This window comes from Acartia tonsa, chromosome 1 (genome assembly GCF_053477335.1).
Source record: "Acartia tonsa isolate MP-2025a chromosome 1, ASM5347733v1, whole genome shotgun sequence".
NCBI lineage: Eukaryota > Metazoa > Arthropoda > Copepoda > Calanoida > Acartiidae > Acartia > Acartia tonsa.
The window spans coordinates 61604942-61632861 of NC_137260.1; the positions used below are offsets into that span (position 1 = coordinate 61604942).

General features: G+C 30.7%; 1 protein-coding gene across 2 annotated transcripts; it reads left to right on the forward strand.

Annotated features, from left to right (window-relative positions):
• Positions 1–1810: 1810 nt before the first annotated feature.
• LOC145314982 (uncharacterized) lies at positions 1811–27893 on the forward strand. Of its 2 annotated transcripts, none has more exons than XM_080155082.1 (9): positions 1811–2224; positions 4206–4371; positions 12656–12715; positions 13008–13050; positions 13415–13492; positions 22301–22396; positions 22810–23072; positions 25770–26209; positions 27706–27893. In XM_080155082.1, the coding sequence occupies exons 1-9, from the start codon at positions 2167–2169 to the stop codon at positions 27822–27824; spliced, it is 1323 nt and encodes a 440-aa protein (XP_080011208.1). In that variant the 5' UTR covers positions 1811–2166; the 3' UTR covers positions 27825–27893. The 2 variants fall into 2 exon arrangements, with proteins under 2 accessions (XP_080011208.1, XP_080011255.1); XM_080155129.1 differs by lacking the exon at positions 1811–2224 and adding an exon at positions 2528–2588.
• Positions 27894–27920: the final 27 nt, after the last annotated feature.

A 27920-nucleotide genomic window follows, 5' to 3' on the forward strand; every position in this document is an offset into this window, starting at 1 on the left:
CAGGGAAAAAGGTACAGTTAGATAAAAAAATCTGGGAGGAAATGTAGGAAGGGAGGGGTTATTACACTGTAGAATATATGTACAAGTATCCAAATTTTTACTCTCTCATTTGTTTTATCAAATCTTGATTGATTGTTTCAAACTAACCATATCAAAAGTTATCGAATAATAAATTCAATCTAAAGAGGAGATAATTTTGTTCATCATCATTATGGATGTGCAGCAATTTATTGTCCATTGTCTATCCCTTATGATCCCTGGCTTCCTATTTCTTATCAATTAACCTATTCCTATCATCCCTGAAAACAACTGTAAACAAGAGTAATAATGTGTTACCAAGGACTTGCAGGGATAAGCCAGTTGACGATAAAATGATATTAAACATCCCCAATAACTTCTGTAGATTAAATTATCGGTTTAAGAGTTGTAACCATTTTATCAAAATCCAAATATTTTGAGCCCACAAATAAGATAACTTGTGGATAAAACTTTGGGTACCAGTGTAATTTATATTCCAATACCCCCTCCCTCCCTCCCTGTGTAAACTAAAGTAATAATGTGTGTAACTACCTCCTTTCATCTAAAATATTTGAAATTAAACAAGCAAAGTAATATTGCAGAACTACAATTTGTCAACTAAATTGAATTTACTTTTGTGTAAAGTTTCACGTAGGTTTTGGGATAGTTTTAGGCTATTTTATTCTTGCTCGTAAATGATATAAACACATTCTTGATAATGAAGATCAAAATGATTGTTAAATTTTTTTTTATAAACCAGTCAAGATTATGGTCCCAAAAGTTTATAAGTTACCGATGAAAGAAAGCATTTATAAAACTTTGGGTACCAGTATAATATAGACTCTAATAACCCCTTCCTTTACTTTATATGACCAATTTTTCTCCCCCTTCGAATACAGTGCCTTAGATGCTTTTGGCATAGCTTGTCGGTTTATATAAAGTTTCTGTAAGTTAACCACTGAACCTATTGATTTTTACTTATTTTTACTTACGTGCCCCCTTAATCACACATTGAATAAAGAGCCCCTAGATGCTAGGGTAGAGGTCACTAAAACTATAATAGTTTGTACTCAGCAATAATGTTATTGTTTTACTCAACAAAATTAGATTCTGTGAGTAAATAGCTTAATAAAAACTTAAATTGTATTTTTAATGTAATTTACAAAGTATTTATTTACTTCAATTGTAATTCTAAAAAGTAAGTAACAGGATGTCTCTCTGTCTGTGTAGCGAAGGTTTTCGCTAACAGCTGACAGTTTAAAAATGGAGGGTGGACTCTCCTCCTTCGGTCAAGTACCCCTAGCTGCTATTATAAAAATATTTGTCTGTAGTGAACTACCCCCCAACCCCTACCCATATTCCATTAAGTGCCCCTAAAAGCCTCTAGGGGAGTAGATGCTTTTATTAAAGCAGAATATAGTGTCATAAGTGCCTATGTTGTCTCCAAAAAAGTGGGCAAATGTTCCAACTTTTGACCTAACTATTTCGACTATTGTCCCTTCAAATATGACGTCATTCTGGACAGTTCTGCCAAGCGTTGCAACATTTATCCACTTTTTGGGAGACATAAGCTGCTTCCTTTCGAAGATCCATAATTTTTCTAATTAAACTGCAATGGATCTTTGAATTATTTAAAGTTTTATTTATTAAAATCCAATCTTATAAAGAAAACATGAAGGTTAATTTATTTGCTGTGATTATTACGGAAATAAATATTCTAGTTATTTAATTAAACGTTTAGTATTTGCATAAAAACTTAATAGTCGATAAAGTTTTCCTTATTTTCAGACTTACAATGCTATAAGTGTCCAACAATTTCAAACTTGAACTTATTCAATTACAATACATACTCAATTCTCAAACCACACAGATACACACGTATATACCAGTACAAACACACATACACAAACACTTGTACTGTAAAGTGTAGCCCAATTAGAACAGAAGTTGATAGTTTTATACAAAGTTTACTTGAAAAAATGAAAATGTTCCTTTAGATAAACTTTTATCTACAAATGAACTTATTTTCAAAGGGTGAAAACTTTACGTGAAAAAAAACAACAATTGAAATAAGTGAAATTAGAATTAATGGAGTTATGAAAGACAGCTGAGAGCTAGAGAGTGCTTTAGCTGGTGGTCACTGCTGGTATGACAAGTTCCATTCCCAGCCCTGTCGTTTCTGCAGCTCTCTACAGTGATACTGCAGGTATATAGATAGATAGATAGATAGATATACTGCTGGTATGACAAGTTCCATTCCCAGCCCTGTCGTTTCTGCAGCTCTCTACAGTGACACTGCAGGTATATAGATAGATAGATAGATATACTGCTGGTATGACAAGTTCTATTCCCAGCCCTGTCGTTTCTGCAGCTCTCTACAGTGACACTGCAGGTATATAGATAGATAGATATACTGCTGGTATGACAAGTTCTATTCTCAGCCCTGTCGTTTCTGCAGCTCTCTACAGTGATACTGCAGGTATATAGCTAGATAGATAGATATACTGCTGGTATGACAAGTTCCATTCCCAGCCCTGTCGTTTCTGCAGCTCTCTACAGTGATACTGCAGGTAATAACTGTATAAGTACAGACAACTACATCACCCAAGTGGTGGGGACCTCTTTCATCTGCTAGAAAATTGGCTTTTGTTCTTTTGTAGCGACTGGGCTGATATTCAAAGACTTAATTGAAAGTCGAAACAGGGTCCCCACCCCGGTGGGTAGAGTTACATATAGCTCCTGCCCCCTCTATTTCTATTCTTATACTTTAATCTGCGGGTACAAATCTAGTATAAAGTTAGGGTTTCAAAGGTTTGGAAGGGGAGTAATCTGATGTAATTACCAAAATTTGAAAGGGCGGAGGACACTACTTAATCCCCCCCCCCATCTTTCAGTGTTCCTGAAAAGCTAGATAGATTAACTGTTAGTTTGACTTAAAGATAACATTTGATTAATTGCAGTGCTATTAATAATAAATTTTTAATTATCACTACTAATTTTATATTTTATAATTCTAAAATAAGTTTAAAGAATTTATATCCTTATCAAAATAAATTTTCTAAAGTTTAAGTAAACTGCGAGGCATTAATCAAGCCACCCAATAAAAACATTATTTTGGCAGCTTAGTGCAAATTTTCAAAATTTAAATTGATGGTTATTCAGGAATTAAGTTATAGTTGAAAGCAAAAATACATTATATGTCATAATTTTTTTAAATTGAAGAGTGTAGGCTTTGCCTCTAGCATGTGAGCTCACCAACTACTTATTTTACGTATGTACAAAAAAAGTAGAAAATTATTAAGAAATCAGGATATGTATAGCTTCCCTAAGGTGGAGAATCTAAACGGTTCAGCGGTTAAATTTTCGGTCTATTTCTAAAGTCCTGGCAAAGAAATTGAGTTATTTTCGGGGAGGAAGAAGACATTGGACTGTAAGTTACTCTGGTATCCAAAGTACGTTTTCTCATTTGTTGGCTTTAAAACTTGAGATACGTTTGAAAATCTTTAATAGTTGGCATCAACTAGCAGTGTCTAAACTTTTCGACCATTAATTTTGTGATTTTTTGTCAAAATTGCTGTTATATATTAATTCCTTGTCTATTGTCTTATCCCTTAGGATCCCTGATTATTTAAAAGTTTGAGTAAGAGAGTAAATCCATCATAAACTTTATCAAATTAAGTACCCAAAGTTTTAGACAAACAAAAATAACATAAATTTAATAAAGTATTTGGATGAATTGATATCTGTGTGGCCTTTAAGATATTAGAAAGTTCAGGACAACTGTGTAAAAATATCAGCATTAGGTTAACATCAGAGATAAAAAAAATTGCCGAAAAATTATTTTTGAGACAACAAACGGGGTAATATGTATAAACAACTTTGGGTACCATTGTAATTTACAATCGAATGTCCCCTCCCTCCCTCTTTAATGCAATTTACATGTTGATATAATTTTGATATGCAAATTCTAAAAATAATAAAAGGTTATTTACGTCAATTATATTCTTATTTAGTTTTTAATGAAAAAAAACCTTCCCCGGACCTGAAATCATATCAATAGAGCGATTAGCAAGATCCTTCGCTAAAGACTAACAAACAGACAGACGTCCTGTAACTTTTTTTTATAGGGATACAAATAGCATACAATCTTACAATAGTATGCAGAAAGCAACATTTGTCATATTTAGGAGAAAATCTAGCTGGACAAGTGGAGGAAATAACCAACATCAACAATACAGACCTTGCCTATCCTGTTAGAATTGGAGTGCCACAACCCCCAGTTCCTGCTTCGGATCTATCCATCATTCTGTTTGTTTTTGGAATTTGGGCTTACTCTATCTACCTTACTTACAGGTATACTAGTTATTTTCATAGAAAATTAGGTAGAAAATTAGATAGGTAGATACATAGAACACTATACAAGAATATTAGTTAGGTAGGTACAAAGAAGTATACCTATCCATCATTCTGTTTGTATTTGGAATCTGGGCTTATTCTATCTACCTTACTTACAGGTATTCTAATTATTTTCACAGAAAATTAGGTAGAAAATTAGATAGGTAGATACATAGAACAATATACAAGAATATTAGTTAGGTAGGTACAAAGAAGTATACCTATCCATCATTCTGTTTGTATTTGGAATCTGGGCTTATTCTATCTACCTTACTTACAGGTATTCTAATTATTTTCACAGAAAATTAGGTAGAAAATTAGATAGGTAGATACATAGAACAATATACAAGAATATTAGTTAGGTAGGTACAAAGAAGTATACCTATCCATCATTCTGTTTGTATTTGGAATCTGGGCTTATTCTATCTACCTTACTTACAAGTATTCTAATTATTTTCACAGAAAATTAGGTAGAAAATTAGATAGGTAGATACATAGAACAATATACAAGAATATTAGTTAGGTAGGTACAAAGAAGTATACCTATCCATCATTCTGTTTGTATTTGGAATCTGGGCTTATTCTATCTACCTTACTTACAGGTATTCTAATTATTTTCACAGAAAATTAGGTAGAAAATTAGATAGGTAGATACATAGAACAATATACAAGAATATTAGTTAGGTAGGTACAAAGAAGTATACCTATCCATCATTCTGTTTGTATTTGGAATCTGGGCTTACTCTATCTACCTTACTTACAGGTATTCTAATTATTTTCACAGAAAATTAGGTAGAAAATTAGATAGGTAGATACATAGAACAATATACAAGAATATTAGTTAGGTAGGTACAAAGAAGTATACCTATCCATCATTCTGTTTGTATTTGGAATCTGGGCTTACTCTATATACCTTACATACAGGTATTAACCAATTATTTTCTTAGAATATTAGGTAGAAAAATATATAGGTAGATACATAGATCCTTTAACAAGAATATTACTCAGATAAGTACAAGAAAGATACCTATCAATAATTCTACTTGTATTTGGAATCTGGGCTTACTCTATCTACCTTACTTACAGATATTTACTAATTATTTTCATACCATATTAGATAGAAAATTAGATTGGTAGATACATAGAACAATATACATGAATATTAGTTAGGTAGGTACAAAGAAGTATACCTATCTATTTGTATTTGGAATTTGGGCATACTCAGCTATCTACCTCATATCTATACATGATTTTTCAGTATGACTTAAAACTGGTTATTATCAAGCGGAGGTTAATCCAATTCGAAGCCACGCGGTAAAATTTTTTCCTAGCCTTTTGTGATTTCTATGTTTAAGTAATATTTACATATTTCAAAGAGGCTTTGTTATTATTTCTTTTGTCCATTTATAATATTGTGTCAGAAAATAAGAAGCTAAAAATTGATTGCATGACGTTCATATCTATATGTAAACCACAATTCTTTTTATTACAATTTCTTTTCAATTTCATTCCAACCCCCCACCCCCCCTAACAGTCTTGTTAGTCAAAGATCTAAAAGGTTGGACAATTATCCAATAACTTATTGTAAACCCCAATAATGATACACAAAATTATCACTTGTGTAAATAACAATTAGTGGTTAAAACGTGTAGAAACTCAACTGAAGCTTTGGGACGAGATTCGATCTCTTCACCTCCCCAAAGATGTAGGTTTAAAATAAACATAGCGGATATTGACGATTATTCACAGACAGACAAAATATAAAAATACCTACATACACACAAATACGTAAGCACTTAAGCAGATTACTATATGAGGTAAATGCCTTTTAATTCTATTATATTCATTTTTTTTTGCCTTACTTTTTGGCTATTGTACAACAGAAATATAGCAATCTACTTATAATATTTTCTCTATAAATCTATAATCAGCCATTTTTGCAAATTATTCTATGAAGGTTTTAGGCTATTTTTCTTCTATTAAATAGAAACACCGAGAATGAATTTAAATTTTTACATTTTGATAGTATTTTAGATAATATAAAAACTGTACAGAGGTGAATTCTTAAATCTTGTTTTTTTTAAAGTTTGGACATAAGGCAAAGATATACCACAGTTATAGAGTAGCTACACCACTAAAAGTGGAGAAAGTATGTTGAAAATAAAATGATGATAGTTATGTATCGCATCGTATTATAGACAGCTTTCCGCAGATAATAAAATGAATGGCCAGGCTAACAAAAATGGTAATACTTTATGAGTTCTATTTAAATATTCGTGGAAAATTGTCTATAATACGATGCAATGCTGATTTTTCAGTAGGGCTGGGAAACGGTTCTAATATAGCAGATGTTAATCGGTTTCAAAGCCATACTGGAAAATTTATTAGAAAGAGAGTAAATCTTTACAAAGTAGGGTCACGCAATTTATTCATTTTAGTTTTCATTCATTTTTATATGGCATCTTCTCTTTAATTATTGCATATTGTACGTCTGTCTGTTGAAAAGTGTAAATAAAAAGTTTTTCAAATTGATACCGGAATAGGTATTGATCGAATCTTATTTTAGACAGCTTTCCGCGGATATTAAAACTAAAAATTATAAGATTAATCCCAGCTTTGTTTGAAAGCCCGTGGTAATAAAACATGTATTAATTTTATAATATTTATTTTAATATCCATAGAAAATTTTCTACAATACGACGCCATTCATGAATTCTCAGGACCGGTTCTAATCCAGCGGGCATTGATCAGTTTCTACGCTATGTTTGATTCAAAAAGTTGTCTTTTTATATGTATATAAATAGTGACTATTAAAGTAAATATCGCCAGTAATGTCAAGGGACATGTTGGCATTCAACTTAATCATCCAATCTTTTAAAGATAAAGTATTGGTACCCAAAGTTTATAAGTTTAAGTTAACAGTTACATTTTTAACCCAATGTCTCCTCCCTCCCTGAAATATCGTGCAAGATAGTAAATGTGTTCCAATCAGGTCTACCTATTGTCTATTTATTTTTTAATGGAAAATTGATAATACAACAAGGATGAAAACAACCATAATAGGGAATATCTATAATTTAGGCCGTCAGACAAACATTAGATTAAAACAAAAGAGGGGGGAGGGGTCAAATAACTGGCTGTCCCCTTCCCGAGGACCCTGTACCGACTTTCAATTGGGTCCTTAAAAAATCAACCAATAACGTAGGGAATATTAACACAGCCAAGTTGCTACAAAAGAGCAAAAAGCAATTTGCTAGCAGACGAAAAAGGTCCCCATCATGGGGATCCAGGTAGTTGTCTAAACTATAGATATATTAGACAAACGAATAAAATGGACATCATCATGCCAAGTTTAAAATTGATAGGACAATTTTAACATGCCTAAATTAACGATAAGGGATCGATTTTTAAAAGAGTCTGCTTATTTACCTAGAAGTTTCGATTATTTTTAACTTTTAGATCATATCATCCTTGTAAAAAGTCAATATTTTTGACGTGAAGGGGTTATAAACAAATGCAAGGCTTGCTGCTCTGGCTTAGTAACTAAATGCACCGCGTGTAAAGAGAAAAATATTTGGAAAATATATTATTACAGGGAAGGTGGGGACATTGCGCTGTTTATTACACTAGTCCATAAAGTTTTATTATAACGTTTTGTTATTCGAGTTGGCTTAACTTATATTGAAATTTTTTTGGTTTATTTGGTTAGTTGAGTGTCCAAATAATTGTAATTACTGCAGAAGGGGTAATTTTGTGTATTATTATCGGAAATGTACATCAAATTATCGGCAATTATCTTATCCATTCAGATCCCTTGATTATTAGAAAAATAAATAGAAATTATGCAAAAAAATAAAAATTAAAATAGTAAAATACGTGATTTATGAACGAGCAAAAACACATTTTTTATACATAAATAATATTTCTTTGATTTTTTTTGTGGGTTATTTTTATTATTGAATGCAATTTTATCAGAAAAAATCATGTCAAGGAATCCTATTTCTTTGTAAACAACATAAAAACAAAGATGGTAACTTTCATTAGACGCGAAGCGCCAGAAATTATGAATGGACAAACAGAAAATCCTTATATGAAAGTAACAGGGTTTGTGTCCGTCTGTTTGTACATCTCCTTACTGGGAAGGCTTTTAGCATCTTTGGGGGTGTTTACCAACCCTGTAGAAAAAATATTCAACCGCCCCACAAAAAAATATATGAAAAGTAGGGCAGGTGTCGAAGTGCACCTGAGATCTCTACTTAGGTATAAAGCAGTTCAGTTCAATTATATTCTGGGTAATTATGATAAAGGGAATCTACACTAAAAAACATCCATCTATCTGAAACAGCAGGATTAAGAAAAATCTAAACATAACCAAACCATGAAAGATTAACAATATATCTACAGTGCTTTCCCACAAATTCTAAATCGAGCACTAAGAAATCCAACCCTCATTTTTGTAATAAATGATAATTTTCTTCACTCTATTCCTAATCCAGCAAAACTGAAAATAAATTTTATATTAGATGCATAATCCAGACAAATAACTGGCCCAAGTCGCGGAGACCCTTTTCGTCTGCTACCAAATTGCTTTCTGTTCTTTTGAAGGTCTTGGCTGTGTTTTCGACACTTTTGCTGTTTTCAAAAACCCAATACAAAATCGGGACAATGTCCACACCTCATAAATATACATATAGCTCATGCCCCCTCTATTGTTTTACTTATTTTATGAATAACCAATTAAAACATTATTGAAAAGTAAAAGTTGAGAATTATAATCTTACTGCGAGGAAAATCATTTTTGTTTGTGCATTTTAGATGCTGAGTAGCATCTCTATAACTCTTATATTCCCAGAGATAAATTGAAATTCATACCGTATGTTGATTTACAAAATTACTCCTACAATAAAATTATTGGGCGAAAAGTTTAAACACTTCTAGTTGGGGCAGATATGACGTATTAAGAATATAAAGCTTCTTTTAAGGATATTAATTTTAGACTTTTTGAAATTTATATATTTAAAAAGTTACGCCGCTAATGGATGTAAACGTAGTTTTTTTCTGCATTATTCGATAAGAACTTTTACAACTGCATTTCTTTCTCACTTAGAAAAGGAATAAAAATCTTTGAAACAATTTTCTTAATATAACTTTTTCTTGACGGGTTGGGATAACGTTCTCCAAAATAGTTAAAAATCTAGGATCTTCAATGTAAAGGAGAACCATATCGGTTCTGTGTTTAGCGATATTTTAAGCTGCAAACAGACACACATCCTATTTCTTTTATACGGACAGTACTCATGGTTAATTTAGGCGTGTTATATTTGTCCTTTCGATTTTAAATCTTGCCTGATAATTCCTTAGACATTTAGGTAAAACAAAGAAAGCACTCTTATGTTTCTTAATGTTTGTTTATCTGTAAGATTTATTGGGTTTCACTTTTTTATGTGGATGCTGTCATCCGTGTTTTAATAAAAATTATTCCTATTTATATACATCCCAAATGTTGATCAACAATATTTCCCTTTCTATAGATTAAAATTATTGGTTAAAAGTTTAGACATTGCAAACTTGTAGCCAACCAATCATAATTAAATTAAAGCACCAATCGTAGCTATTAATCTTTGGGTACCAGTGTAATTTACAGTCCAATATCCCCACCCTCCTTGATTGTCGCCTACATTTTGGGGGAATGGATTAATGTTTGTTTGTCTGTAGTATTTATTGAGTTTCCCTTTTTTTTATGGACGCTGTTATCCTTGTTATATAATAGTTATTTCTCGCATCGTATTATAAACGGCTTTTTGTGGATATAGAATGTACAATTATAAGATTAAAACCAGATTTTTTATCCCCTAGGTGCCGAAGGCACGGGCTAAAAAAACTGGTTTTAATCTTATGATTGTACATTTTTATATTCGAAGAAAGCTGGATATAATATGATGCTAGACATAGTTTTTTCGTTTGGATGAGAACCGGTTCCTATCCACCGAATTCGAATGAATACGAGAAAACCTTATTCCTATCCCTGATGGTAGGTTCCTATCAATCTTTTTATGGCTCTCTATTTTCTCTTTTTTACATTATCTCCCCTTTTTATTGGCTTTTATCTACAATTTTTTTCTCGTTTTATTTGTGCGTAAAAACATTTTGGTTCTTTTTCAGTGATCTCAAGGGGAAAGACAATAAACGATAAATTAATGTACGTACATCTCCAATGATGAAGTACTAAATTGCCCTTCTGAAGATTAAGTACCTGGAGTTTTTAGCTGATTATTGGTTATTTCAGGAGGATAATTAACATGAGGGATAATTTTGTGTATCATTACTGGGGATGATTTTTAATTTATCGTCCTTTGTCTTATCCCTTTAGATCCCTGAATATAATACAAAAATTTATATTTGAATAAGTATGCGTTTCCGCTGGTAACCAATTATTTTCAAATAGTGCCAATTAAAAGATTTATAAAAGTGCTCAAATTCATTGAATATGCTCTTTTCAAATAAGTTTGTTCGAGCATTGGATTTAATAGTACTTGGATCTTACACCAGATTATCATGTACTCTATAATAAAGTGGACCTTCAAGCTGGCTAAAATAATAATATCCAACCTACACCACCTTTACCCCATCCCTCCTCTTCTAATGAACCTACTGACCAATAAATAAGGTCCACTTTAGCAAGCTAAATTGAATACAAGTTTTCTCCTGTCAATATCTCCAGGTATATCCTATATCCATTGTTGAGAGCATACCCTTGCATAAGTGATCAATTTTAACAAGGACATTACGTAAATGGGAGCCTTCTATCAAATTCTAAGAAGAATTAAATAATTTTAGGAAATTCTTGGAAGAATTAAATAATTTAAACTAATTAGCAAATACAAAGACTTCTAGACAAAAGTCATGCAAAAAAAGATTGGTTTTTAACCTTCCGCCAAAGTATTTTCTCTCAATCCTGTAAGTAAACAAATAATTAAAGATTTAATTCTATGGATTATATATGTTCTTGCTCGTAAGTCGGCTACTCTATACTTAGAATATGTTAATATGTACGTATATCCACAAGGTTTCGTGATTGTATGTATTTTTATATAGTTTATTTTATTCTACCATATATTTGTTTTACTTAATTATTTTCCTGTTTTGATTCAAATAACTGGTTTAATGTTTTGTATTCTTACATTTTTCTGCTTCTCTAATGCGCTACTTAGGAAATTAATTATTCTTGTTTATGTATAAAACCATACATCAAAATATCAAGTTAACATAAGACGTGTGAATCGCACTGGGATCTTAAGGGATAAGACAATGGATTATAAATTGATATACATCCCAAATGATGATGAACAATATAACCCTTTCTATAGATTAAAATTATTGGTTGAAAAGTTAAGACACTGAAAGTTTAGAGCCAACCAATCAAAATTAAATAAAAGCACCCAACGTAGTTATTAAACTTTGGGTATCAGTGTAATTTACAGTCCAATATCCCCACCCTCCTTGATTGTCGCCTAAATTTTGGTGGAATAGATAAAAGAAAATATATTTTTGGAATTACAGCATCAAAGAGAATAGTCATTTTCAAATTTTCTTACATACATACAATTTTATTAGATACTTTTACTATAAATTTGGCGGTTTCCCGAATATTAAGACTACAAATAATCTTTAAAAAATTGAATCTTTGAAGCCTATTTTATGTTAGGTTAGGTCAGGTTCAATACCCCGCAAGGTTAGGGTACCGCATGGTTTTATTCCCTGCAGTGTGACTAGAAACAGTTTTATTATTACATTGGAAATAAGGGAGGAAGGTGTTCGATGGTCCAAAATAGGAATGAGTGACAAAACATCTTTTTTTTTAAAGGCAATTTTTTTTATATTGCTGTTCTTCTTACAGACATATCTATCCTTGTTAATAAGAAAACTGTGAAATTTTAACTTTTGTTTGAGTTGGACTGTTTTAAAATGCAATTTTTGTGTGTTACAAAGTTTGAGTAAAAAAGGAAATAAAGGAAATTAAGAAAACATTATTTGGAGTGTGAGCTTGGAAAACAAGTAAAATCATCAAAAAATAGTTTATTCTGTTATGTATATAACTATTTACAAAGATTAAATACAATTTTAAAAGTAAATTTTCAGCAGTATTATCTTGATCTCGGTTTAATGCTATTTTTCATCCTTGTACAATTAAATGCTAATGTTAAGTCATAACAAAAATGTTAAATTTTCTTATTTATTTTAGAGCGTGGAGCAAAGTTCTTGGAGGATCTTCTGATTATAGCGATAGAAGTAATATTTGGAGGTAAAAACAGATGATTTAGATGACAGACTTACAGTTAGAAAGAAAAATAGACATACATACAATCAGGCAGATAGACAGACAAACAGACGGCCACACTGAAAGACAGGCATATATAAATAGAGATAAACATACATACAGACAGACACACAGACAGTTAAAAAGGCAGATAGACAGACAAGCAGACAGATAGTCAGACTGAAAAACATATGAATTGATAAAAGTTGAAGATTTACAAGTCACAAAAATATTAAATAAATTAAATCTTTTAAAATTTTAATTTTATTAATTTTAGGATGATTATTGACGTGGTGAAAAATAGAAAATCGGTAAAGATGGTAATTATGAGCGGCAAGTCTAAAAAGGAAGGCTGGTCAATTTAGTATTTAAAAAAATAAAAAAATAGCCTAAAACTTTTACTAAAATTGAAAACTCATTCTTAAAAGACAAAAAAACTTACTTCTAATTAAGCTTTTGTGAATTTGTGTAGTTTTGACTTAATTAAAACAGTTGATAAATCCGGCGATTATTACATTAAAATTGTGCAGATTTTTTACTTCTTTATTTGCTTGTCAATGTCAAATTTCAATTGTCAATCTTGTATAATCTTAAACATATTATAAAAGTGTCTTATTATATTTTTTTTCAATGCTAAGAAATTAAGAAATAAGAATTGCTTAATTGACATGCTCCTTGACGCAGGGCGCCTCTGAGAAACAGAAACCAGACAACACACTCAAACAGTGCATTGATAAGAATGGACAAATCAGATTTTATCAGGTAATTTAAGGATATTTTTTCTACATACGCCTGCGTTGCTCTAACCTTGCTTCCCAGTACTCAATATAGCCTAAAACAAGGAACTTTGAAGAAAGTTACCTTCATAATCATATTAGCCTTTTTTTTAAAAATAGGTAGCATGTTTGTATCTAACTTAAAGTATTGTATGCCTATATTATCGTGCCAATCGTTAATTAAAACTAAAAAAGGGGGAAAAATTTCTGTTTGAAATATATCTTCTAATCTATAAAGGAATTCTTTAAGAAGGTTTTAAATCAATAGTGTTTTTCAATATTGCTCAAACAAAAATCTTACAAAGTACAACACTCAAGACTGATAATACCCAAAGGAAGCTTTACTAAATCAATCTTTCAAAACATTTGACAGTCAGACAACCAAACAATATACAGAAAGTATATATAATAGAAATAATGTACTAGAAAATCATACTACATAATAAAGTTTGATTTTAAAGTACTTTTATAAGAATAAAGAGGGAGGTCATTTTCTAGTAAATCCCGTAAAGGTGTGTGTTATAAGGCCTAAAAATAGTAGTAGAACGATAAGGTGCTCTATATATTTGTATTCCCTATTGAATAGAACAATAGGGAAGAAATTTTTTTTTTTTTTTTTTGATAACCGTACCTGAAATATCTTTAAAAAATAAGAAATTTCTATCAAACGCTTTGTTTGGCTCAAACTGACACAAATAAAAAAAAATATAATTATAATAAATCAACCTGTAAAGAATGACTTCTTCCTTTGTTTAATGGTATAGATTGTTCTTAACCTTTACCTTGTACCTATAGAAAACATTATTATTATAATTATATTTTTTTTTATTTTTGTCAGTTTGAGCCAAACAAAGCGTTTGATAGAAATTTCGTATTTTTTAAAGATATTTCAGGTACGGTTATCAAAAAAAAAAAAAAAATTTCTTCCCTATTGTTCTATTCAATAGGGAATACAAATATATAGAGCACCTTATCGTTCTACTACTATTTTTAGGCCTTATAACACACACCTTTACGGGATTTACTAGAAAATGACCTCCCTCTTTATGCTGTAAGGAATTATGTAATGTGCTTGTATGTTTTTTTCTTCTCACAAAACTAGGGTTAAATTTATTTTCTCTGGAAGTAAACATTTTCTGTTCTATTGTGAGATGTGTGGTAGCCAATGAAATAAATTAATCTTTTTGTGACACCTAGCTTTTCAATTCCAGGATGAACTACACCTCTTTACAATATATAGATACACAATGTGTAGACTGGAAAAGTATTAGGCAAAACAAGGACAATATTGATAAAAAAATATACAAATATGCTGGAAAATAAAGTTGTATATTTGACAAAAATACTCTTTTCAGAAATTACACCAATTCAAAATATAAAGGGACATGGGGAAAGTTTCAGAAAACAGCCTAAAACCAACCGATAGCATTTATCAAGGTTCTAAGAAAAGCACAATCATTTAAGACGATCTATTTCCGAGATCTTAAGCTTAAAATAATAAAACCCACCTACTTTCTATTATAGAATATGAAACCTTTTTAAAATATAAAACATTTATTTCAAAATTTAAACCAAACTAAATATCTACTCAAAGTAATCAATTATAAATTGTATATAGAATTTTTCATCATGTCTTATGCCTGTTGTAATAAAATAAATAATTATGAAATTGAACTCAGAAACCTTTGCAACCAGAAATGATAAATGAACAACAAATATAGCAAATGGATTAAATGGACTGTGTATTGTGTGTTATTATACCTGTGTGTCACAATTTAGCTGGCAATAACAAGGTATATCTGGACACTAAATGGCCACCAGGATGGCTGGTAATGGATCCTTTCAATGGGAGACAAATCACAATTATTAATATCCTTAAGTGCATTACATTTTCTTTTTTTCTCTGTACTTGGGAATAAATGTGAAATAAAAAGTAGCCTTGTGCATTTCAAGGACAGGTGTTAATGTATTAGAAGTAAAAATTTATTGAAAGTACATTCAAGAAGTGCAGAATTTAGAAAAAGTTAGCCTTAAGAATTGATGAACTGTATATGTATGAAACAAAGACTAATAAGCTTTGACTGTGACACAACAATCAGCACATTCACTCGATGCTGCTATTTAATGTGCATGCAATCAATAGTTAGGAAATGCCTTCGCACAAAACAGGTGCAAATCATTACTATGCACAGTTAGGCCTTCCAGAAAAGGATGGTGCAATCAAAGGGTTAAATGTCTGTAGGTTGTATAAACATAAAATCAAGAATATAATAAAGCAAGATTTGGTTTGGTGATCCAACAAAATGAGATCTATGAGTATATGCTATTAGATTTTGATATCCCAATAATAACATAGAAATTAATCATATTCATTATTCTATATTTTTAAATAAATTCTTTATCTCTAATTCAGTGTGGATGTAATTTTGTATTGAATATTTACCTTGAACCTGTCAATTCATATGCCTTACTTGATTTTTGGAATGGCTAAGAACTGGTTCTAATCCAGTGGATATTCATCAGTTTCAAAGCCATACTGAAAATATTATTCTTAAATTTATTATGAATTCTTTATCTCTAATTCTATGTGGATGTAATTTTATATTGAATATTTACCTTAAACCTGTCAATTCATATGCCTTACTTGATTTTTGGAATGGCTGAGAACGGGTCTAATCCAGCGGATATTCATGAGTTTCAAAGCCATAATGAAATATTATTCCTAAATTTATTATAAATTCTTTATCTCTAATCCAGTGTGGATGTAATTTTGTATTGAAATATTTACCTTGAACCTGTCCATTCATATGCTTTACTTGATTTTTTGGATAGGCTGAGAACCAGTTCTAATCCAGCGGATATTCATGAGTTTCAAAGCCATACTTAAAATATTGTTCTTGAATTTATTATTATGAATTCTTTATCTCTAATCCAGTGTGGATGTAATTTTGTATTGAATATTTACCTTGAACCTGTCCATTCATATGGAAATTGGAAATGCAATAACAGCTGCTCCAACTTCACTTTTCAAATCATGCTGCACACTCAACTCAATTGTGTGTTATCAATGTAAAAGCTGCTTGATAATTTTCTCTGTTACTTCTAATCACATTACCATGAAGAATTAATAAATTAGGATTTTAGGGCTTAAAATAGTAAAATTTTAATAATAAACTGTTGACATTCTTTTAAATTTAGGATTAGAAATAAAAAGAGTTTAAAGATAAATTCCTTACCAAGCTTAACTGTCAAGAAGAACCAAATTTTTAAAGTGGTTAGTGAGATCTATTGTCAGAACGAACAGACAGACTCACAGATAGACATCTTGCCTTTCTAAAGAGAATATTTTCTTTACGATATTCTTAATGAAATGGATTTATTATTATTTGGATCTTACACCAGATTATCTTGCACTCTAATAAAGTGAAACTTGCAATTGGCTAAAATAACAATCCCTTTTATCCACCCCCCTCCTAGTGGCCGGATGACCGAATTGACCAATAAGTGATATTCATGTTAGCCACCTAAATTGACGAAAAATTTCCCCTTGTCATAATATCCACATATATTCTATATCCATTAAATGCTAATCAATTATAATCTTAAAATGAACAATATCTTTGATCTCTCAGACAATAAAAATTAAGTGTAGAAACTAATGCATTTTGTATAGCTTACAAAACTAACCTCACACAAAAACTATTCTTGGATATTATGCATCCTAACTAAATTATTTTTGATATGTAACTTTGTGATGTAAGCAAGTTATATAAAGTTAATTTATGAGTAGAATAGGTTTATAAACAAGGATGACAACATACATAAGTAGTGAAGCATAATACAATCATAATTTAATGGATTAACAAACACAATGAGTTAATGCGTTAGATGTTCAATTATAATAGTAAAGAAGAGAACAATAGAAGAAAATCACGAAACCTTTTGAAATAAGGTTTATGTCTTTTGAAGCAGGACAGACAGACTGAGGGACAAAAAATTGACCTACAAATCTTTACGGAAAACTTCAGCTGGTTATTGACAATAGCAGTAGAGAAAATAACATTTCGTCCGTAGCATTAAGGACTGACTGATGGATGGACAAGTAAATTAAACATAGAGTAGCCTTGCGTCTAAAAAGTTTAACTTTACTGTGGTGTATGACACATAAATAATGCTTAACTTCCCTTTTCTTAGCCTCCAACACCTTACATACATTGGACCTTTATGACTAAAGTAAAACAGTTTACATCAAAAGTTAGTTTATAACATTGTTATATATTGTGGGTTGGCTCAGACATGGATTGAATAAATTAGATTAGAATCTAGTTTGGCTATTTTTATTTGGCCAGATTATACAAATTTCTGTCCTTCATAATAGACCAATAAATTAAATAATAATACAAAGTAAATACAAAATTTAAATCTAAAAGCATATTTTTTCTGGGGTGGGGTTCAGGGAGTAAGGGAGGGGACAATGGATCGAATATTCAATTTTTAGGAGTCTCAGACTTTGGGGACTGGCTTAAAGGGAATGTGCAAGAATTTAGCAGTTTCTGACTGAGTTTAAGGACTTGCGCATAGAATGCCGCTACTCGTTATGTATGTTTTGAATATTGCAGACGGGGAGAAGGGATAAGGGAAGTGGGGGGAAGGGAAATAAAAACTCGTTGTGTTAGTTTGGAATGTAGCAGACGGGGAGAAGGGAGAAGGGAGGTGGGGGCAAGGGAAATAAACAGAATAAAAAGGAGCAGTCATATTCTTGCTAGCAGCTGGCCGGGTCCAATAATCTTTTAATATAAAAATCACACCAAAAAACCTCAATATATTTCATTAAAAACAAGTTGTGATTTCACTTTACAAGATGCTATGGAAATCTATTATTCAATTAACAATCCCTTTATAATTTCCTACAAATTTATTGGATTAAACTGGATTTCATGCCCTTTCTTTGATAACTCTTATATTGAATTAATTGCCCATTGTCGCCTCCCTTACTCCCTGGGTGGGGTTAATGTTACGATTTTATTCCCTTAGCTAATTCTTTATCTTTAAGAAAATATCTAAGTAAAATATGAAGCTTTCTTTTCAAACAAGAGACCTAATAGGACAGATAGATAAAAATTTCCTTTACTAATTGAATTCTAACTTCTATGTTCTATGATATTGTCCTGACTTTGTAGACCATAATATAACTTTATTAGTGTGTAACAGAAAGTATAATATATTACAGCATGATTTTTACTAAATTCTGAGTAAAAAGTTATAAAATGTAGAACACAAAGGAGAAATGAGCTTATCTAATATCTTTATATTTGATCAGGTTTTGAAATAAAGATTAGAACAAAAAAGTTTCATAAAAAGATTTTTACATCTAGTAATTTCAAGTAAATATAAAATTATGTTAGAAAACGTTTTTTTTTACTTAACAAGTTTATTTTAGTATCACTTTGGGAATGGTTAACATTAGAACAATGTGGATTATATGTTTAAGACATTATACATCATGAAAGTTTGAATATTTAAAAAAACAAAATGTTCCACTTGATAAACCATTTTAAATCTTTCTAAACCTTACACACTTATATTACCATTTTAATCTCACTCTAGTGATCGATAGAAAGAGGATAGTGAAATAGATGATAAAACAATGTTTATCATCCATTATTTTGTAGGTACAAACATATGTTTTAAATAACAATAGGCTATACCTTTCGTACCTTATATTGTCTTTGTTTTAAATAGTTTTACTGCTGTGATGAAAAAGAGGAAGCGGATTGTGAAATAGATGATGATTCTGGTTTATCAACTATTATTATAGTATGCACACATATGATATGAGGCATACCATGCTAAACTTTCCTGTACCTTAAAATGACCATAATTTACTATTTAGTCTCACTGCAGAGATGGAGAATAGAAGGACAGTAAAATGAATTATGAAACAATGTATGCCAACTATCATTTTTAAAAACAAACATTTGTTTTAAGGAATACCATGGTAAACCTTTCTTTACCTTAGAATGACCTTATTTTACCATTTAGTCTCACTGCAGTGATGGAGAGGAAGAGATGATTCTAGTTTATTAACCCATTTGTACCCACACGTCAATAAAACTACGTTAAAGTAGCCTCTGTTTAGATGGTTCTAAAAACTGACAGGGGTAATATATCACAAAAATGAAATAAGATGTTGAAAGATTATTGCTATCCCTTTCATTTAAGACTTTAAAAATATTAAAATAATAAAAAACTAATTAAAATTTAAATGTTTTATTGTAGGGCTTAATCAAAAAATTGAAAATTGAGAGGCTAATAACTTTTATAGCCATAAATAAATCAAAAGACATGGTGTTTCTTAAAATTTTAACCAATGGCATTACAACTAATAGTCTGAATTTTAAATATAAAACAAAAAAAGTTGGAACATTTTTAAATTTCACGGAAGAAAAAAGCATTCTTTATTGTTACGCATTTATTATAACACATGGGTTAAATTTCCCCCATAGTATATGTAGTAATATTACAAATGAGATAAATACAAACCCTCATAAATTATGCCCTAAAGTCAGGTTTGAAGATGAGTTTGACCAGGCCTTAAAAATGTATAACTTAAATTGTAAATAATATTTTGGAAATAATTTCTCAAGATGAAAAAAAGATACAATTTATCTTTTATTTCTATGTCTAGGATTAACCATGCCTTTTAATGGTATTGAAGATATGAAAAGTATTTGTTATTAACACAAATTATTTTCATTGAAAGTAGTAAGTAATTTTGATTTATCTTTCTCTTTTTAATAATTACGTAATTCCATAAACTATTCCTAATACCTACTTAAAAGTGTTTATCCACTAAAGCCACCAGAAAGTAAAGTTTTACTAGTACTTTTTTCTACTCAGAAATACTCCATCATTAAAATATTTGATTCAATTTAAGAATCAAACTTTAATTGCAATTATTAACACATGATATGGGGAATAGAAAAGTGTTGCTCTAAAAATAATGTAAAAAGGATACATCCAAAGAAGCGAAGCTTTACAAGACAAGACATACATATGAATACACACAAAAAATATAGATTAATAACTTGCTTTTATAGGACTTTCTAAATGTACTGAAGTAAATCGATCATCATGCCAAGTTTAAATCAATAAGACAATTCTAACATGCCTAAGTTAATTATAAGAGCTTTTTGAAACGGACATACATATGGATTGACAATCAAGCGTAAAAACCCTGATTGTATTAAAGCTTTGCTTTTGTAAAAAGGCGAGAGAGTAAAATTTCATGCTGATTGGAAAAGAGGGATAAGTAAGTGATCTAACCACTTGAAATTCTACTATTTTTCAAAGCAAGTATAACAGAAATAAATTATGGTGCAAAAGTTATATCTTCAATTGAATGTTGAAATTACCTCTTTTAAAATAGATTTTTCAAAGTGTAAAATTTAACAAAAAAAATTTTTGACAGATAGGACAAGTATAAAATTTTGATTTATACATAAGTAACTTTTAAAATAATAACATTTATTTTGTCGGAGCTTGGCCCCCTGAAAATCAAGTTAAAGCTAAATAGTTATTATTCAAAATACATTTCCCTTTATCCCTATATAGGCAGGAAGCACTAGTCAACATGTTTTATTGCCCAAACAAACAACATATGAAATCGGGGGAGGGGTGGGGAAATAAAAAAGGGTTATAGAGATTAATTATCATGAACTTTACACTCTAGAAGAAAACTGGGAGGGGTCAGTCATATTTTATAAGCTGAAACAACAAAAGGACCGGATATGTATCATTAATTGATATATTTAAAACTTTATGACTTTATAAAGGTAAGGAGAAGATGAGGGGTAAAATTATGGGCGGGGCATAGTGTAGCTCATCTTTGATTGGTCAATCTAATTGGTCAGATGCACGTTAATACTTTCGCGCAAGTTTAATTATTCATTTTTCGAGAAAAAATTAAAAGTACAATGTAATGAAACATTAGAAATAATGATAGAAAGATGTAATTGTTCCTTTATCACTGATATTTCAAAAAAAATTTATGTATCTTATTATTGTCTGTAAGCTTAAAGTTTAAAACCATTAGGAGAAGAAATAATTTTGAAACCATTTTTTATTTGGTAACTTAAAAATTGTATAACCTATATGTTTTCTTTTGATTAGAAAAACAAACAAACAAAGTTTTCTTACAGTTTGTGAGCCACTTCATGTCATCTGATAAGGGGTCAGGAATATCCAAACGTTAATTTATGATCGTAGTCATAATTTCTAACATAATGGTCATAACAACAAAATTTTTTTTTATTTGCATGCAAATCATCCATAGTGAGTAGAGAATGTTAAAAAAAGTTTTTGTTTTCAAGTATTTCTTGGGGTGGTTACTAATGGGTTAACTATTATTTTTTAGATACAAACATATGTTTTAAATAACAATATGCTATACCTTTCGTACCTTTTGTACCTTATATTGTCTTTATTTTAAATAGTCTCACTGCAGTAATGGAAAGGAGAAAGCGGATTGTGAAATAGATGATGATTCTGGTTTATCAACCATTATTATAGTATACAAACATGTGTTTTGGGGAATACCATGCTAAACCTTTCTTTACCTTAAATTGACCTTTTTTACCATTTAGACTCACTGCAGTGATGGAGAGGAAGGGGATAGTGAAATGGATGATAAAACAATGTTTGTCAACTATTATTTTTAGAAACAAACATTTGTTTTAAGGAATACCATGCTAAACCTTTTTTACCTTAGAATGACCTTAATTTATCATTTTAGTCCCACTGCAGTGATGGAGAAGAGGAGGACAGTGATATGGATGATGAAACAATGTTTGTCAACCGCAACAGCAATTCAGCAAATTCCTCCACTCAGGTTTTATGCAATACGATTTTGTCTTCTTACATTTTAACAAAACTTAGATGTTAAATGTATCTATTCAATTATATTTCTTCTTGTCTTTTGATTAATAGATTTATCATCCTGGATGGTCAATGAGACAAAATATAAAGGCATTTCTAGCTAAGAAACATATGACTTAATCAAATGATACTCAAGACATAATTATTGGACAATATGATCTCCCGGCCTAAGCAAAGATTTATCCATGGAAAATACTTTTTTTATATATAAATTTTATAGAGATATTATGCAAATCTGTCTTTTCAAACCATAATTTCTATTGAAACAATATTGATCAATTGATCAATCTATTGAATCAATAGATTGGGTATCTATACTTTCTATATTTATTTGTTGACTATATTGTATTAATTTAATTTACCTAGAACCTGCGCAAATCTTCAAGTGTTCGTTGTTCTGTCTCCCGCCCCAATGAGGTCCGTGTAGAAATAGAGAGCTACAACCAGCCGTCAGATACCGCCGCCCATCCTTCAAATCCCACCATGAAAAAGTCCGCCTCCAAACCGTTGTTTTATTCGCGGATAACGCGGTCAGCCTCTTCAATTTCTGCAGTTAGAAAGCTTTCGGGGAAGAGTAAGTCGGCGACTGTTAAAAGTGCGGCCATCTGGAGACAAAATTCAACAGGAATGTATTTTGAAATTCAATTTAAATTTTTGCAACTTATAAATTATACCAATTGGACTCTAAATTGCTGGACCCAGTGTTAATAACCTTGGTTTCTAATTCATTGTCTCGAAAACCGTTTATTTTATTGTATTATGATTGGTTGTTTCAAATCTAACTGTATCCAAACTTTTTAACCAATAATTTTAATCTACAGAAAAGTTAATTTTGTCATCATTGGGGCTGTATATTAATTCAATTTCCATTGTATTTTCCCTATCTTAATTGCAGACATACAAATAAATGCATGATGATGTACATTTTATTTGTATGCCCATTCAATTACAGACCATTTAGACATTGGTCAGATTGTTAACAGGGGAAAAGGGATAGTTAAATAATAGACGATTTAATAGTTCCAATAAAAGTCTTTAATAGCATTTTTTACTTTTGAAAAAGAGGGGTAGATTTTAGGGCAATTGTTGGCATTTTATCAGCTATTGACTATGTATATGGCCTTAATAAGTGATCATGGCTGAAATGATATCTACATATTGATAATATAATGACATATTATACTTGAATATGTTGACATTATAATTACATAATTTTGCTGTTTTCTAGCTGTTTGCACAACTTACTATATGACAGTCGGTGCTATTGTTTTATCAACTTATTACTTTTGCTATAAAATAAATGTTATTAAATAGGTTAATTATAAATGTAATTCTTAAAATTAGCCTAATTGTTAACAAAAATATAAAAAAAAACAGAAAGTAATCAATTATAAGAAAATCTTTGCTTATATTCTATATTTTTGTTACCTACCTATCATCCAATATTCATAAGCTACCAAATTTATATTCCTGTAACCTTTCCCTGTATTCTGTAATATTTGATGACCAGACTAAAATATAGACAAGCCACAGACTGATTGGCTATCTAATATCAGGGATATAAAGGGATAAGACAATGGACGATATACATCCCGAAGATAAATCAAATTGAAGTTATTGAGTAGACAGTTTGGGCACCAATCAATCAAATCCAATAAAAGTTACCAAAGTTTTTGTGTCATAAGTAATTTACAGTCATTCAAAGGATAATACAAATGAATATTTTTTATACAAACTTTATTTTTGTTAATTAGAAGAGCTTTAAAGGATTGTATGTTTAGTTATAAACATTTTAGATATAATCAAACGCCCAAAGTCTTATACTCGTTTCCCTGTTTTTACATTTTAGATACAACTATACAATCTCAGATGAATAAATACAAAACGAGGAAAGTTATATACATATAATATGAATAATGATGACAAAAGCCAAAAAGATTTAAGTTATTTTCTGCTTCCATTTTAGGACGCTTTCTACATGTCCAACATAGCAAACTCTTTTAAATATTAAAAAAAAACATCTAAGTAATCTTTTTAATGCTATATCTTTTCCAATTAACTTGTTTTTAAATACTTTATGATCTAAAATTAAAATTCATTTTTAACAGCTACATTACATTTAAATTTAAATATAGAGTTATTTTATAGATAAAGTACCAGAGGGATAAGATAATGGAAGATAAATTGATATACATATATCCCAAATAATTATAAATAAGATAGCCCCTTATGTAGGTTAGAATTATTGATCAAAACGTTTAGCCATTACCAGTTTTGAAATAACCAATCAAAATTCTGTAAAAGTACCCAAAGTTTTTTGGCTAACTAATAAGATAATGTGTAAAACTTTGGGTACCAGTTTCATTTACACAGTTCCTCAGTCCCCTCCTCCCTGATGTAACTAGGCTTTTGGCACACAGTATGGGTCAAACTATTTTATGTATAACAAAGTTTTATCAACTTTTCAACTTTTCTAGTCAATCTGTAATATTTAGAATAAAAGTCAATGATAGCAGGGATAAGGGATGGGAAACGTAGGAAAATATTATTTCAGGCCTATTTCAAGCCTAGACCTAATAAACCAGTTATGGGATGGTGCATTAGTTCGTAATCAACTCTAATTAAATAGCTAAATAAGTGTTGAGAAGATAAAGTTTAGAATAAAATTCAGGTAGCTAGTCTAAAGTAAAAATATAACTTTTTATAGGACAAATATGGCCAATGCCTTTTATTTCAATTATGTTTATCTCTCCTTAAAAGATTTAAATTGTTTACTTTACTATCGAAATCAGGCCGTGACCTAATTTATAGTTTTTTGTCAGCATGCTTTCTCAATTGTAAGCTTAAAAACCTTGGGTAATTTTGTTAAGTCCTGATTGTCATTTTTTTGGATTAGCAATGTCAAAACCTATAAACCAAAAATTATAATCTATAATCAGGGTAATTTTGTTTATCAATATTTGTTATGTGCATCAATTTATCCTGATTTTCTTATCCTTTAAGGTCCTTGAATAAATGTAGAGCTTGACAAGTTTTATGTAAGCTTCAAAATATACTCAATTTGAAGAATGTAAAGTTTGATTTTTTATTTTGCAAAATTACATTTAACTTTTTTTCACCCTTCTTTACATTGTAATGATTCCATAACTTTAGACAAGTTAATCTATATTTTCAATAAAATAACAAGAAATTATTTTGAACTTTTAAATACTGACACAAAAATAAGAGAATGCAAAAATACAATTTTGAATACAATTTTGAAAAGTACGTTTTTCTTCTTCAAAATGTTTTTAAAAAATGATAAAATACATGCTTGTAACAGGCAGCAGAATAAGCACTTCAAGATCAGAGCACAGTCTGGCCAATCACAGGCGTCCCAACTCAACCTCAACCTTTGATTGGCTGGAGCTTGCCAACTCAGTCAGCAGCCGGGAGAACAGTAAAAAGCGCGCGAAACGACGAGGCCAGTTCAACCAATCACAAACCACCAGGGGAGACGAGACAGAAGACGACTTTAAGATTATTTCATCACATTCAGATTATCAAATTCGACACATGAACAACCGACCCCTGTCTGTGTCTGACCGAAGACAGCTAATACAAAGTGGTGCACCTAGCGGTCACAAACAACATAATAATGTGCAGCGGAATTGTGGGCCAGTGCATGTCACAGCGCCACGTGGGAATTGCAGCAGCAGCAGTGCACAAGTTCTGACTGAATTAGAAAAGGTGCACAGAACCAATTTTCATCTTCCAATACAGCAAGGTAAAAAGATATAGAATAGTAGGGAGAAAGCATGTTTATTAAACTTATATTTTCATACAATAATACATGCAGTTGCGCCCCAAGCATCTAGGATTGGGAAAAGACGGACTAATAGTCTAAAACCCTCCTGGCACCTATGTTAAGCTTTTCTAAAATGGGGAACTCAATCGGTTTGGAAATTATCAAAATTGTAAGCTACATTCAAAATACCTTACTACTTTATACAGCAGAATATTACAAATAGGAGAATCTTGTTCAAGACATCACCCTCTTGTTTAGACTTTCAAATGCAGACTCAAAAAGACATAGATATTTTGTCTGATTATATATTACAGTTTACTGTTCTTTCTATAAAAATACACTATTGCTGCTAGACTATCATATAATTGTCTGCATAGTATATACATAGAATTTTATTTTATAAAAGAAATTACTATTTAGATGTGTGTGTATAATTATCAATTCCAATCAAATAAATTAATTTTCTGTTGTTCCATTCCTATACTCCTGATAAGTTTGAATAGATATAATCAATAGAATCCTGAGCTGGATCTTTAAAAGCGTAGCCGTGGCCGTAGTCGTGGTCAGAGTTACAGCCACCAACCTAATAGCGATCTTTAAATCATATTAACCACGCGTTGCCGTGGTCACAAAAAAAATGCGATCTTTAAATCATATTGACAACGCGTGGTCGTAGTCGTAGCGTGGTTAACCACGCTAAAAGTGACCACAGTCCATTAGTGTGGCTAAAGTGTGGCTACAACTACAGCCATGACTACGGCCACGGCTACAGCCACGCCAACGGCTACACATTTAAAGATCCAGCTCTGAAGGAAAATAGGATGTTAACACTAAATATGTGATACACAAAAATATACATTTTCTTTTTTTAAATTGCGAAAATCTTTATCTTTAAAAAGAAGCGCAATTTTATTTAAGAAGAATTCGAAAATTACACAAATATACTTTTACTGAACAAAAATAAGTTTTTTATTCTGTAAAATAAATTAAATTTATCTCTTTAGTGTCTTTTATGTTCAAAGAAAGTTGATTATCTGTCGACACACCTTTTATCATCTTTCATTCTTTTGACAATAAACTGTCTTTATGTCTTTTTGATAAAAACAAGGATTACAACATCCTTAAGGAACAAAGCATAAAAAATTATGGATTGACAAACGCACAAAGTGCATCTAGGGGCACTAATCTTATATGGCAAAAAGGGGTTGAAAAAAAAAAACTTAAAACCATCACGGGACCTATGTGAAGCTATGTGAAAAATCCCATTGGTTCAGTAAATATGGAGACTTCAGACAAAAAAACCTAACTAGTTTATATAAAACTAGCGGCTGCTCCCATAGCATCTAGGAGCTCTGTATTTGAAATGGAGGAAAGGACAGCAATCACATATCCCCCTTAACATAGCAGTAAGATGGGCAGACGGAGGGGCAGACAGATATTTGGAATTATAGATTGTTTAATTTTATTCTATTTAGATTTCAACCGGACACAAGCCAATGGTCGTGAGAGCTGGCAGTTTGATCCTTACACAAATACATCCTCATGTCATACACAAATTAATGGAATCATAGGCAAGTGTAAAGGAATAAATTAATCCAATGATGTAAAAATAACAGGATGTCTGATGATATCTATTTTTCATAATAATATACCTTGAATAAATTTATCTATTTAAAGAATATTTAATCCC

What these genes read in the sequence shown, in the direction of transcription:
- LOC145314982 (XM_080155082.1), top strand. Translation starts at nt 2,167, where the DNA reads ATGACAAGTTCCATTCCCAGCCCTGTCGTTTCTGCAGCTCTCTACAGT. An exon ending in GACAAATCAGATTTTATCAG is followed by an intron (nt 13,493 to 22,300) that starts GTAATTTAAGGA and finishes TTATCATTTTAG; the next exon opens with TCCCACTGCAGTGATGGAGA. An exon ending in AGACAAAATTCAACAGGAAT is followed by an intron (nt 23,073 to 25,769) that starts GTATTTTGAAAT and finishes TGTAACAGGCAG; the next exon opens with CAGAATAAGCACTTCAAGAT.